Here is a 15,075-nt window from a genome sequence, read left to right on the forward strand (position 1 = left end):
GCAGCCATAGACAATATATGCCTGAATTGGAATAGCTGTGTTCCATTAAAAGCTTATTTACGTAGACGGGTGGTAGCTAAATTTGGGCAGAAACAGGTGGCAGGCCCTACTTGGCCCACGGGCTTTGGTTTGCTGACCCTTAGATTAGATAATTGCTAGAACCCTATCACAAGCTAATAGTCTATGTGGTATCTTATCCAAGTCCAGGATTCTGGAAAAGAAGAAGAAATAGAATGGTAAGTAAAAGTTTGTGTTAACTGTAGATGTCTGATTGCTGCATGATAGAGAATTGTAGAAATCTAGTAGATATCTTCAGTCTTGAAGGAAAATTGATCCCCCTATTAAAATAGAATGTCTTGTACAATGTTTAGGCCTTAGAAGGAGATTTTCCAGGTAAGGAGGGCATTGACCTCTTTCGTTTTGCTTAATTAATATTTTACCCCTTGGCTTTCATGGATGTGCTGTTCTTCCTTTAAAGTTCTGGACTAATGTGGACACATTTTTTCTTCTTGGTCCTGTGTAATATGACTGCCATGAACTGGAACTTTAAAAAGTATCTGTATTCTAAAGGAAAACAGAAGGAAATGACTCAGAATATATTAAGAATACAAACAGGCTGTACAGGGTTCTTGTGTTAGGTTGCCCTGTAAGATTTTGAGTCATTATTTCACTTAGCGTAATGTCTTCAAGATTCATCCGTGTTGTAGCATGTGTCAGACCTCCTTTTTAAGGCTAAATAATATTCCATTATATATCTATACTTTTTTTTTTTTAAACCATATATCCTTCAATAGACACTTGAGTTGCTTCCACCTTTTGGTTATTGTAAATAATACTAATAGGAGCTTGAGTATATTAATACGTCTTCAAGTGCCTGCTTTCAGTTCTTTTGAGTGTATACCCAGAAATGGAATTGCCACGCCAGTCCTTGGATTTAGGGGCCAGTCTTAATCCAGAATGACTTCATTTTGACTAATTACATCTGCATAGATTCTGTTTCTAAGTAAGGCCACATTCTGAGGTTCTGGTGGACATGCCCTTTTGAGGGTTGCTGTGGTATGATAAAAAATGAATATTTTTTTCTGCCCTGGTTCCCTCGGCAGAACTTTGGAAACCCTTTGAATTTACTATCTTTTCTATGCTAATGAGATGGCTTATAGCGGGGGTGGGGGCCCTAGGTAGCTTTGGGGTGGGGGCTTGTCAGAAAAACTAACCCCGTGTTAAGAGGGTTAGAATGTTCAGGCTCAACCCCCCGCCTCCCTCGAGGGGAGAGGGGCTGGAGATTGGTTGTAATCACCATTAGTCAGTGATTTAATCGTCAGGTTTAGGGAGCTTCTGAGTTGATGAGCACCTCCTCGTGCTAGGAGGGTGGTGCACCCTGACCCTTCACACTGGCCCTTTGTACCTCTTCATCTGGCTCTTCATTTGTATCCTTTATAATAAACTGTAACAGTAAGTACAGTGTTTTCCTGAGTCCTGTGAATTGTTACAGTAATAGCAATGGGGGGAGGTGTGATAACCCCAGAATTTGTAGACTTCAGCCGGGGAGAAGTGTGAGTAGCCTGGGCACCTCATTGCAGTTGGCATCTGAAGTGGGGCAGCCTTGTGAAACTGAGCCCTTAACCTGTGGGGCCTGCCCGAACTCCAGATGATTAGTATTAGGATTGAATGGAATTGTTGGTATTGCAGTATGATTGTGCAATTTAGTGCAGTCAGCAAGTCAAACTTTTAAAAAATATTGCAAAAGATGGCTGAGTGAAGTGTAATAATACACATGCAGCATTTTAAAAACCAAATTCATTAACTTCTACCCCACCCTCAAACAAACCAGCACATATATCCATCAATCCACAACTAATCCAGATTCAAAATACTGATGTTTTCATTGACTTCTCCTTCCTTGTTCTATTCAGTTAGTCAACATGCCTTGGAATTTCTAAATTGACAGTTTCTGGTTCATGCATTTGTCTTATTCTCCCTTCTGTTTCTTCACTGTGATGCTAACCACATTTTTTTTCTTAATGGTTGGTTTGTAGTTATTTTGTTTTACCATTGTTTATGTTTTATCGATTAATCAGTTCTTGCTTCTTGCTACTAGATTACCCTTTCTAAACTGAGGTTGTGTTGCATATGAAGTATAGATTTCTTAACGTTGCTTTTCTAGTAATGCCCCAAATCTTTACCACCTTTTCTTTCTGACTACTTCTCTGTATGAGTGTGCTTTCAACTTACCTGAACTCCTTGCTGTGCTCTAGGCTTGTGGAACTCAGCCTCTGTGCTGTTATTTCCCTGGAATGCCCATCTACCTGACAAAAATGTAGTCATTCTCAGCCTTCATCTCAGTTATTACCTAGTGTGTCAAACCAAACTTGATTTTCCCCAGCCCTCATCACATTGTATATATTTTTTGGAATCTTTACTCAAATTTCAGTCATTCCATTAATTTAAATTCATTTGCTTTTTTGCTGATAAATTTACATAATATGAAATTTAATACTTCACTAAAAATATTGTATATTGTCCTGTTTTAATAATTTTATTTGTCCACACATTGTATGTTCACATGTATGCACAGATAAACATTAGTGGTGATGTTCTCCTAGTTTTATAATTATTTTTATCAGAGAAATTTGGGATGATTTTAATATCTTTGTGCTTTTACGTATTGTAATAATATTTCATAATGATCATGTATTAGTTTAGTATAGATAATGAAGCTATTACTCTAATAAATGTGTTTTTTTGAAAGTTTAAGGGAGAATAAAGAAGACCATAAATCCATAATTAATTCTGTGTGAACAGATAACTACCATTTTAGCAGTTTGGCTTATATCCTGGGCACACGTGTACACATATGTTTTACATACACAGTGGCCATACCATATTGTATGATATTGGAGAATTTCCCCCCTTTATATTATTGGGGATATTTTTTCATGTCAGGAAACATAGTTTGACTTTAAAATTCTTATTGCTGCCTAATATGTATCTACATGACTGTACTTTTATTTGACCTCTCTGCTCTGGCTTTTTTTTGTTGGGCATTTGGTTTATTTCTACTTTTTCCTATTAATAAAACACTTCTTGATGAACATCCTTGTACATATTACCTTTGTTCACTAAATGATGAACAGTATTTCTCAAAATCTTGGGGGTCCCCGAGACTATGTCAGTGTCTCTGAAGTCAGACTATTTTCATAACGGTATTAAGGCTGTTTGCCTTTTTTTTACTGTGCTGACATTTGCATCAATGTTGCAAAAGTAATGGTGGGTACATTCTCTGGTGTTTTAACATGAATTAAGGCAGCGGCAATTATTTATTTTATTAAATCTTGATCCTAAAGTGCATTTAAAAAATCTTTGTGACAAGTAGGGAGCATATGCATAAAAGACCTCTGTTTCGTACTGAAGTGTAACAGCTGTCTTCAGGAAAAGTACCTGTCCAGCTGGCACGGTAGTGTGCACCTGTATTCTCAGCTACTTGGTGGCTGAGGCAGGAAGCTCACTTGAACCCAGGAGTTCAGTCCAGTCTGGGTAACATTGCAAGACCCCGTCTCTTAAAAAAAATAAAATAAAAAAAAGGTACTTGTTCAATTTAATTGTGAGCTGAGCTAGCTTTTCTTATTTCTTCTGTAGAACATCATTTTTACTTGAAAGGACAATTGACAGACTGTGGTTATTCAGATTTTAGTGCTTGGCAGATACATTCTTGAAAATGAAGTGAGCCTGTCACTTCAAGTAAAACAGTGGACGTTATTTGTTGCCAATGATAATAGGTAAGCTTTCAGACAAAAATGAGAATTTTGGAATACTTATATTTGATATTGTGAGGTTGAAAACTTCCCAGCACTTGAAGACTTTCCTGATGAGATTGGTGATGTTGTTAACCAGTGTGATTTTGTATATTGGATAATGAAATGTGTTAGCATTTGGAGTACTACATAAATCAGGGAACCAATATTTTCAAAATGACCACTGCATGGTGGCACAAAATCATGGTTAAAGATCCAATAACAGTGCAAGACACGCTTGGACTTTAACATAACGGGGTATGAAATATTCATTGCTGTGGCTTCAGATTCTGCATTGCAGCCAATCTTTAAGAAATGGCCACTTTTTGATTATTAGTGTAGTATCAAAGAACAATATCTAAAATTGTTTGAAAAGACAAAGTACTTCTTTTTACAACTACATATTTATTTGGAGTCACATTTCTTTCATGTATTTCAGTCAAAAAACATATCGAGCGAGACTGAATCTCAGGAAAAAAAAATATATATGTATATATATATCTCACAAGAGATTGAATGCAGAAGCAGATAGAAGAATTCAGCTGTTTTCTACAAAGTCAGACATTAAAGAGTTTTGGAAAACTAAAAAATGTTTGTTTTATAGACTTTTTGTCATTAAAATATGTTGCATTAACATGTAATACTGGTTTGTTTCTTAAGTTTGACTATTCTTTTTAAAATTATAGTCAGCCCAGTTTGTACTAGCTGACCCTTACCTCATTTCCCGTCTTCTTTACCCTCCTGCTCTAGTCTTTTCCAATAAAGGCCTTAAGTTACATACCATGTATTAGTTTATTGGGATTACTGTTTGTCTTTTCTTACTAGAATGTAACCTACAGAGGGTGAAGGTTTTTTTTTGTCTTGTATGTCAGTTGTCTATAACAGTGCCTGGCATATATTATGTGGTCAAGAAATAGTTGTCGAGTGAAGGATACAGGTTTCATGACTCTTCAGTTGTATTCATATTTTTTGCTTATCTTGCATTCTCTGATTTTGGGATGATTTCAACAGCCACTTTCCTTAGCTATTTTATGGTGTCTCTCCTTTGGGAAAATACTTTAATTATTTTTGATGATCCTGGCCTCTAATTTTGGCTTTTGTGGATTTAACTCTGAAATTTCCAGAAAGTGCTACGTAGCACAATGGCAGTTAAATTTCCTTCCGGAGTGCCTGCGCTAATGCACAGTGTGAGATGAACACAGGGATTCCTAACCCTAGCTGTCCATCAGAATTAGTGGGAGCTTTAAAAAGCAAAAAGAGCCCACTGAATCAAAAATCAGTGAGGAGGCCAAGGATTATATACTTGTTAACAAGGTTTCTAGGTGATTGTTATTAGCTAGCCTGGCAAAAAGATGTTCTGGTTTCAGCAGAATTAGATGCTCTTTTTTTTCGTTTTTTCTTATTTTGGTCTCACTGTTTTGTCCAGGCTGGAGTGCAGTGGCCATGCACAGGCATGAGCATGGCACACTACAGCTTCAAATTTCTGACCTCAAGCAATCCTCCCTTCTCAGGCTCCCAAGTAGCTAGGGCAACAGGCTCCAGCCACTGCACCCAGTGGATGCTCTAATTAATTAGCAATATCTGCCATGGATGATTGTGATTAAGTACTAATTCCTTCGCTGTGTCTTAATGAGAAAAAAGCCACAAGCTAAATTTTTAGCTTATAAAATATTGGGACTTTGCTTCTGTTTTCATAGATAGGTAATGCTCCTTGTTTTCATGAAGCATGACTTTTGATGTTTTTAAATTCGTTAAGAACTATTTTTTGGCCTAATATATATCAGGGACAGTGCATCCTGTACATTTAAAAATAATGTATATTTTGCACTTGTTGGTCCAAGTACCCTGTATTGTCTGTTAGGTCTAGTTGATTTATAGTATTTGACTCCTCTATATCGTTATTAATCTTTTACCTGGATTTCATATTTGTTGAGAGTGAGGTGTTGAATTCTCTAAGTATTAATGTAGAGCAGTCTCTTTCTCCCTTCATTTTTGTCAACATTTGCTACATCAATTTTGGTGGTCTGTTTCAGTGCATATATGTTTATAATTGTTATATCTTGATGAATTGACCCTTTGATCGGTATACAGTATTCTTTCTTTTTGAAACAATTTTGGATTTAAAAATATTTTATCTGATAGTAGTGTAACTTTGTCAGCTGCCTTTTGGTTACTATTTGCATGAAATATCTTTTTCCATCTTTTCACTTTCAATTTATTAGCGTCTTTGGGTCTAAAGTGAGTCTCTAATAGGCAGCATATAGTTGGATTTTTTTTTTTTGTTTTTTTGTTTTTTTTTTTTTGAGACGGAGTCTCTCTCTGTCGCCCAGGCTGGAGTGCAGTGGCGTGATCTCGGCCCACTGCAACCTCTGCCTCCCGGATTCAAGTGATTCTTCTGCCTCAGTCTCCTGAGTAGCTGGGATAACAGGCGCTCGCCACCAAGCCCGGCTAATTTTTGTATTTTTAGTAGAGACGGGGTTTCACCATCTTGGTCAGGTTGGTCTCAAACTCCTGACTTCATGATCCACCCGCCTTGGCCTCCCAAAGTGCTGGGATTATAGGCGTGAGCCACCACGGCCGGCCGCTTGTTTGTTTTTAATTCTCTCTGCCAGTCTGTGATGTGACAGAAGGTAGTCAAGTGGGAAATGCCGGATGCCGGTCCTTCCAGTGGAACAACTATTGACCTGTCAAGAACTGTTGGAAGCAACCGTTTTGGAACTTGAGAACCTAACATTGGTTTTCATCACTGATGGGCTGGTACAGAGGCTCCCTCTGTTATTTTCATCCCCCTCTGCTGAAGCAGTTTCTCCTTCAGCTTTGTTCATTTTTCCTTTTTATTGGATGCAGGCATTTAAGGAAATCTACCAGGTCACTGGTTGATTAGGGAGATAACAGAAGAGAGACTTAAGTGACCACACTTAAGGAATATAATAAATAGTAGTTTTAAAAAGCCATTAAACAAATGGACAGCAACCTTCATTGTGTAACAGCAGCAACTCTGGGGAAGGAGAATCTGGTTTCTAGAGTTACTACATTGCAATGTACAGAATATCAAGTTTTAAATAGTAAATAGTAAATAAAATACTACGTTGTATAGAAAGAAGCCTGAAAGTGTGGCCCATTCATAGGAGAAAAAGAAATAGAAACCACAAGGATACCTAGACATTGGATTTACTAGACAGATGCTTTAACCTTCTTAAATATGCTTAGCGTGCTTTAGGAAACTATGAACCAAAAAAACTAAAGGAAATCTGGAGAATGATATATGAAGAAGTAGATAATATTAATAAATAAATTATTAGAAGGAAACAACTTCTGGAACTCAGAAGAACAGTAGCTAAAGTAAACTCTTTAGAGGGGATCAGTAGCAGATTTGAGCAAGCAGAAGAATCAGCAAACTTGAAGGTCAGTTGAGATGATCCCGTTGGAAGAGCAGAATGACAAAACAATGCATAAAAATGAACAGAGTCTAAAGGACCTATGGGACACCATCAAGTGTACTTATATACACATATGAGACCCAAGAGAGCAAGAAATTGACAGAAAAAAAATTTGAGAAAATAATGGCTGAAAATTGCCAAATTCGTATACAAATATATAGCTAAAAGATAGGAATCTGTACATCCAAGTATACCACACACTGGATATATTAAAACAACAGAAATTTATTCACAGGTCAGGAAACCGGAAGTCCATATTAATGTACCAGCAGGGCCACACTCCCTGTGAAGCCTCTAGGGGAGAGTCGCCTCTTCCAGCTTTTGTTGGCTTCCTGCATTCTGTGGCTTATGGCAGCGTAACTCAAGTCTTTGGCTTCACATGACCTTTCTCCTCTGTGTGTGTCTGTTTGTCCCCAAATCTCCCTCTCCTCATGTAGACATCAGTCGTCATTGAATTTAGTGCCCCTCTTTAATATCCAGTGTGATCTCATCCAAACTTGATTACATCTGTAAATAGCTTTTTCAGTTTTAGAGACAGGGGCTTGCTCTTTTGCCCAGGCTAGACTACAGTGCGTCAGTCATAGCTGACTACACCCTCTGCCTCCTGGGCTCAAGCAGTCCTCCCACTGCAACCTCGTGAATGGCTGAGACTACAGGTGTGCACCACCACACCCAGCTGAGTTTTAAAGTTTTTTGTAGAGGTAGGATCTGGATATATTGCCCAGGCTGGTCTTGAACTCCTGGCCTCAAGCGACTACCTTGGCCTCCCAAAGTGTTGGGATTACAGGCATGAGTCACTATGCTCGGCCTTGTTTCTAAATAAAATCACATTCACAGGTGGCAGAGGGAGGGGTAAGACTTCAGCATATATTTTTGGGGGATACAATTCAACCAGTTATAAGCAGTTCTGCTAGCAACAGATTCTTCCTGTTTTGTTCATCTGTGAATGTCTTTAGGAAAGATTATGTTGGTGAATTTGGGACTCTTTCTTTGAGCACTCTGAATAGGTCATCTTACTGCCTCTGTTTTGATGAGAATCAACTATTGCAGTTCCATTGTAGGTGATGAGTCGTTTTTGTCTTGGTGCCTTCAAGGTTTTTTCTGTGTCTTTCGCTTTGAAACATTTTGACTACGTTGTGTGTGTTTGCAAATCGTTGAGTTTATTATCATTTGAGTTTGTTGAGCCTTCTGGATGTATAGATAAATATTTTCCAGTACATTTTGGAAGTTGTCAACCATTATTTATTTTTTCCTACTCCTGTCTGTCCTCTCCTTCTGGTGCTCCCATTACATGTATATTGTTGTGCCTCCTGATGGCCCCACATTTCTTTGAGGCTGTGTTCAGTTTTCATTTTCTGATTTCTATTCTTTGGATTATGTCATCTCTGTTATCTGTTTTCAAGTTTACTAATTCTTCTGCTAGTTCACATCTACTACTGAGCCCCTCTAATGAACTCATTTTAGTTATTTTTCAATTTCAGAATTTCTATTTGGTTTTTAAAAATAATTTCTCTCTCTGTGTGTGTGTGTGTATGTGTGTGTGTGTGTGTGTGTGTGTGTGTGTGTGTATGTTTTTTTTTGGGTTTTTTTTTTTTTTTTTTTTTTTTTTTGAGACGCAGTCTCACTCTTGCCAGGCTGAATGCAGTGGTGCAATGTCTGCTCACTGCAATCTCCGCCTCCCCGGTTCAAGCCATTCTCCTGCCTCAGCCTCCCAAGTAGCCGGGGTTACAGGCATGCATTACCACACCCACCTAATTTTTGTATTTTTAGTAGAGACAGGTTTCACCATGTTGGCCAGCATGGTCTCATGATTCCCCTGCCTTGGCCTCCTAAAGTGTTTTTTTTTTTTTTTTTCCCCAGACAGAGTCTTGCTCTGTGGCCCAGGCTGGAGTGCAGTGGTGTGGTCTCGGCTCCCTGCAACCTCTGCCTCCTGGATTCAAGCAGTTCTCTTGCCTCAGCCTCCCGAGTAGCTGGGATTACAGGTGTGTGCCATCACATCTGGCTAATTTGGCTAATTTTTGTATTTTTAGCAGAGATGGAGTTTCGCCATGTTGGCCAGGCTGGTCTCGAACTCCTGACCTCAAGTGATCCACCTGCCTTGGCCTCCCAAAGTGCTGGGATTACAGGTGTGAGCCACTGCGCCTGGCCTCTTTATTCATATTCGTTATTTGACCTGACACTGTCATCATATTTTCTTTTGGTTTTTTGATCATGGTTTCATTTAATTCTTCGAACATATTTATAATGGCTACTTACAGATCTTTTTCTATGAAATCTGACACCTGGTCCTCTCACATGCAGTTTATGTTGCCTGCTTTTTGTTGTCGTTGGATTATAGGTTATATACCTTCTTTTTTCTTCCGTATCTTGTAATTTTTTGTTGAAGTCTGGACATTTTAGATAATACGTTGTAGCAACTCTTGGTGCTGGTCTCCCAGTTCTCCCACCCCTGGGCTTATTGCTGTTATTTGCTTCTTCACTCCTTTGTTGACTGGCTGGGTTTTTAATGAAGTGTTTACTCCTCCCCTGAAGCTTCTGATGTTGCTCCGCAGTGACCACAGCCTTGGGCATGCCCAGGTACCCTGGGATGGTTGTCATGGCTTTGATTGTCTCTCTCTGAGCACACCTTCTGTAATGCTCTGGGGCATAAATTGCTTTATAAATTGAGCCCATCACATTCAGGCTCCTTTGAATGGATACTGTCCATGGTTGGTGTTTGAGATTTGTTCTGACCCAAGCAGAGGCCCTCCTCACCTGTCTGTGTCCCCATTTCTCACCAGCACGGCAGCTCATCTACATTCTGGCCATATTTCCAGCTGCTTTTACCACTCTCTTCCCAGTTAGCTCTCACCAGAGCTCTCCCTCACTGTTTTTGGGAGCACTCTTTGGCTTGAAGTCAAGTTTCTTTGGAGAGTTTTGGAGCACTCTTGTTCTAAATGTCTGCTTCCTCACTCCCCACCTCTCTGAGTCACAGCATTTGTGCTGTGACTGTGGACAGTGGTGGACCAGTCTCTGGGTGACACCCTTGCCTTAGGAGCTGAGTGCCTAGGAACTGGGGGAAAGCAGCAGCCCCAGGTCTCCTCAATTTGACTTTCTTGGTGTGGGACCCCCAGCCCTTGACCCAGGGCAGGGGTTCTCTGGGCCCAGCAGTGTCTGGCCCATTAATGGGACCTGAGTGGAAGAAAGGAGCCCACACGTCTCACTAACACTCACCCAGAATTCAGCCTCAACAACGGGTAGGTGGGGGTGGGATGGGAAATGCGGAGGTCCTTGTCCTCCAGCTGGGAGCTGAGTGGGGAGGGCGTCCTGTGTTCTTGGCTGCACTGGTCTGGAGTGGAGTCTTAGCATTACTGAGTTTCAAGGATGAAGAGGGGTGGGTCCTGGTTTAAAACCCATTAATTCTTGCTGCCATTCTTGCCAAATTTTTGGTAGATTTCTGGAATAAGTGTCTTTTCATTTGTTGTATGTCCTTAGAATTATTCTTAGACACTTTAAGTAGTTCCTTTATAAAACAGTTTTCACCAGGCTCACAGGGAGAGGACCCATGGAGCTCCTCATTCTGTCATATTGGAAGTGGAACTTCTTGAGGCTATTAATTCTTTAATGTCTTTAATTCTTGGATTTTCTTTTCTTTTTTCTTTTTTTTTTTTTTTTAAAGCACTTGTTCTGTTTGGTAATTGTATTAGGCCGTTCTCACAGGGCTATAAAGAAACACTGGATACTGAGTAATTTATAAAGAAGAGAGGCTTAATTGGCTCATGGTTCTGTAGGCTGTACAAGTGTGGCGTCAGCGCCTGCTCAGTTTCTGGGGAGGCCTCAGGGAGCTTTTACTCATGGTGGAAGGCCAAGCAGGAGCAGGCACTTACCTTACATGGCAAAAGAAGGAGCAAGAGAGTGAGCAGAGGCGGGGAGGGGTGCCACATTTTACAACAACCAGATCTCCACAGAGCTCACTGGCTGTGGTGAGGGCAGCACCAAGCCATGCCGGATCTGCCCCGGGACCCAAACGCTTCCCACCAGGCCCCACCTCCAACACTGGGGATTACAATTCAACATGAGATTTGCAGGGATGTGTATTCAAACTGTATCAGTAGTGTTTGGTAAAAGTATATATATTACTTCGGTAGAACTTGATTGATTTCCAGCTCCAGGCTTGGAAAATTCCTGAAGCTTTATAGGTGTTTATATCATCTGACCCTACCTACCCCAACCACCTACCCCTAGGTAGACTCTTTCTGGGGAGAGAGATCTATGTTCTGCTGTCTCTCAAATTTCTTTACTTGTATGTATGTCTGAGATGAAAACCTTTAATTACAATTCTTTGTTTACTGGGAATAAAAATAACTTTGTCAGGTGCCACCCATTTGTCAGTTCTTTATTTTAAAATACATTGTCAAATTTAATGTTCCAGCAAATTTATGAAGTAGATAATAGCTTCATTTTTACAGAAAAAGAAACAGGCCTCTAAAGGGCTCTGCTGTTAATTGCCCTTTCTTCACTGTCCATTTCAGTAGCCACTTGCCACACATGGCACCAAGCACTTGGAATGTGGCTTGTTCACACTGAGATGTGAGATGTGCTGTGTGTGCAAAATAAGCAGTTAGTATGGAAAAAATGTAAAATATGCTGTTAATATTTTCTGTATTGCTTACACACTATGATTTTTATATATATGTGTGTGTGTATATATATATATACTTTTTTTTTTTGAGATAGAGTTTCTGTCACCCAGGCTGGAGTGCAGTGGCGCGATCTCAGCTCACTGCAGTTTTGCCTCCCGGTTCAAGCGATTCCGTGCCTCAGCCTCTCAAGTAGCTGGGATAGCTGGGACTATGGATGTGCACCTCCATGCCTGGCTGATTTTTTTTTTTTTTTTTGTATTTGTTTAGTAGAGGTGGGGTTTTGCTATGTTGGCCAGGCTGGTCTCAAACACCTGACCTCAAGTGATCCATCCGCTTCGGCCTCCCAAAGTGCTGGGATTACAGGCATCAGCCACCACGCCCAGCCATACATACTGTGATAATATTTTGGATATACTATGTTAAATAAAATATATTGTTAAAATATCGCCTGTTGAAGTTTCACCTATTTCTTTTTATCTTTTATAAATGTGGCTACTAGAAAACCTAGAATTAGGTGTGTGCTTATATTTCCGTTGCTCAGCACATCTCTGCATTATCTCTATTTTGCTTAAATGGAATCTTAGCTTTCCATGATTTGGAAAAGTGTGACGATTACAAAAAGTATTATGAAAGTGTCTAACTTTTTAGCACATCACATTTTTTTTCTTTCACGCAGTAAAAAAAACACTCAAAACCCATTTTATAAAGAAAACACTTTAATAACATTTGTAGTTTTTTTTTTTTTTGAAAACCTGTTAGTGATTTTTCATGCCCAATAATGTTCAGTAAGTTGGTTTTCTTGGATAGCTTTTTGTTTTTTAAGATGTTTCATTATTAAAAATGGCTAAAGTGTAAAATGATAGTTATATATGAAACTTTTGTAATTTAAAATGTCAAGTCAGGAGTCCTTAAAAAAGTTGTTTTAGTGTTTGAATTATTTGCATTGTGTCTATTTTAACTTAGTAAAACTGACTTCAATGGACTGTTCTCATAGATGATGACTTTGACCAGTTTGATAAGCCTGGCGCGGAACGGTCGTGGAGAAGAAGAGCTGCTGATGAGGACTGGGACAGGTACGTGCACCCTGTGCTTCACCTGACTGCCTGCGCCGATCTCTCTCATTCTGACACTTGGCTCCCGAGGGATCTTTACTGAACACAGTACCTGGACTACCTGGTGCTCTCTCTTGAGTGGGGCTGTCCCTCCTGGGCTAAAATGAAGCTTCTCCATGCAGAAGGCTGAAGTGTGCTCCTGTTCCAGGCCTATGTTGTGTGGAGGGCGGCCAACAGATCATAGGTCTTCTGTCCTTTTTCTTTGTTTTTGTACAATAATGATACTGACTTTGTGGACACCCAGAACGATTACTGGAGTGGCCTTGTGCCAGAGTTCTTTAAGCTCTGCTTTGTACTGAATATCTGGCTACACTTTAACGTTTTTTCCATTCTAATATGTGTAGATGGTATTTCACTAATTTTAACTTTCATTTTCCTGGTTACCAGTGAAGATGAGAATACCTGTTTAGGAATGGATGAAAATGACCTGTTTAGGAGTACACACAAACGCAAGTTAAAAATCCACAGTAACGATAGATGGTAGTTTGATATAGTGGTTACCTCTGGCAAGGAGTCATAATAGAGGTTAGAGATGTGTTCTGGGAGAAATACACAGTGGGGCTTAATCTGGGTGGTGGGGCTGAGAAATGATGGTTATTCTTTATAACTTTTTTAACACCTTAAATACTGTGTTGAGAAAATGTAACAATTACTTTGAAGCTGCAGTCAATTTGAAAACGGTAGTGTCACATCTGGAAGTTTTATAGAATAATCTAACTTGAGAACTATGAGGCGCTTACAGTTCACATAAAGCTGATTGCTCTTCAGTGACTCATGCAGTGTATTAGTCAGGATTCTCCAGAGGAGCAGAACCAAAAGAATATATATAGAAAGATTCATTATGAAGGATTGGCTCACGTGACTATGGAGACTGAGAAGTTACACGGTCTGTAGAATGGTGTAGTTCCAGTCTGAGCCCAGTGTTCTGTGAACCAGGGGAGCCAGTGATGGAAGTCCCTATCTGAGCCTGGAGGCCTGGTTCTCCAGGAGCATCCATGTCTGAGGGCAGAAGATAGCTCAGCTCAAGAAGAGGGTGAATTTGCCCAACTCCAACTTTTTGGGTAATGTCTGCCCACATTGGTGAGGATGGATTTCTTTACTCAGTCTGTGGATTCATTGCTAATCAGCTCTGGAGGCACCCTCATGGACTTTCACAGAAATAATGTTTTGTTAGGTAGCTGGGCACCTCTTATCCCAGTCAAGCTGTTTCACAAAATCAGCCAGTATGCATTCTAAAAGTTAGATAGTGCTTAAAAACAATGTCTTTCCTAGAAAAGAAATGGTCTTACTAGTAAGTACTAAAGCTAGTTTTGATTAAAAGACTGTGATGGTGAGCTGAATAAAATATTAAGTGGGTCTTTCAGTAGCTTACTCATTTGGAATTCCTCTTTGAATAGTCTGTTCATATCTGTTTTTCTTTTGGGTTGTCTTTCGCTTATTGATTTTAGGGACTGTTTATATTTACTGGAAATTTATTTTTATTGTTTATAGATATCTCCTCCCAGTCTGTGGCATGTGTTTCCTTAAAAAATAGTCTTTAACTAGATTTTTGAAAAGAATACAGTCAAATGTATAATCTTTTTCCTGTGTAGTTTTTTGTTCTTTTTTTATTAAAACATGAACAAAAATGTATTTGGAAACCCTTTTCAGACTTCCAAGAAAGTTGCAAGAATAATACAGAAACTCCCACTTGACCTTCTCTTACACTCATGAACTTTTTGTCAACTTATGTTGTCATTCTAATTGTTTACATACATGGATATACTGTATGTGTAAAATTTTCTTTCCTGTACCATTTGACAGTAGGTTGCAGGTGTCATGCCACTTCCGAATGCTTCAGTATTGTTTAGCATGTATTTCTCCCAAAACAGGAACTTTCACTTATATAAATATTGTATAATTTTTAAAGTCAGGAAGTTTATCAAACATCCAGTTCTATATATGTGAGGTTTATTGTTGTTGTTTTGGAGACAGGGTGTTTCTCTGTCACGCAGGTGGAGTGTAGTGGCGTGATCATAGCAAGCAGGAACTCTTGGGCTCAAGTGATGCTCCTGCCTTGGCCTCCCAGAATGCTGGGGTTACAGGCATGAGCTAGCATGCCCTGCCTAGT

At 39.5% G+C, this 15,075-nt stretch overlaps 1 protein-coding gene across 11 annotated transcripts in view; it reads left to right on the forward strand.

Moving 5' to 3' along the window:
- The window catches only part of RBM33 (RNA binding motif protein 33), a 137,546-nt gene that overhangs the window by 8,141 nt on the left and 114,330 nt on the right, over window positions 1–15,075 (forward strand). For all 11 annotated transcript variants that reach the window (XM_009243470.4, XM_054560051.2, XM_063726242.1 and 8 more), the window contains exon 2: window positions 12,848–12,926. Coding sequence is in view for 8 of the 11 variants with exons in the window: in XM_009243468.4 (XP_009241743.1) it covers window positions 12,848–12,926 (79 nt within the window). In the remaining 3 variants the exon portion in view is untranslated. The remainder of the gene's footprint in view (window positions 1–12,847; window positions 12,927–15,075) is intronic.

The sequence above is a fragment of the Pongo abelii genome, chromosome 6 (genome assembly GCF_028885655.2).
Source record: "Pongo abelii isolate AG06213 chromosome 6, NHGRI_mPonAbe1-v2.0_pri, whole genome shotgun sequence".
NCBI classification, from domain to species: Eukaryota; Metazoa; Chordata; class Mammalia; order Primates; family Hominidae; genus Pongo; species Pongo abelii.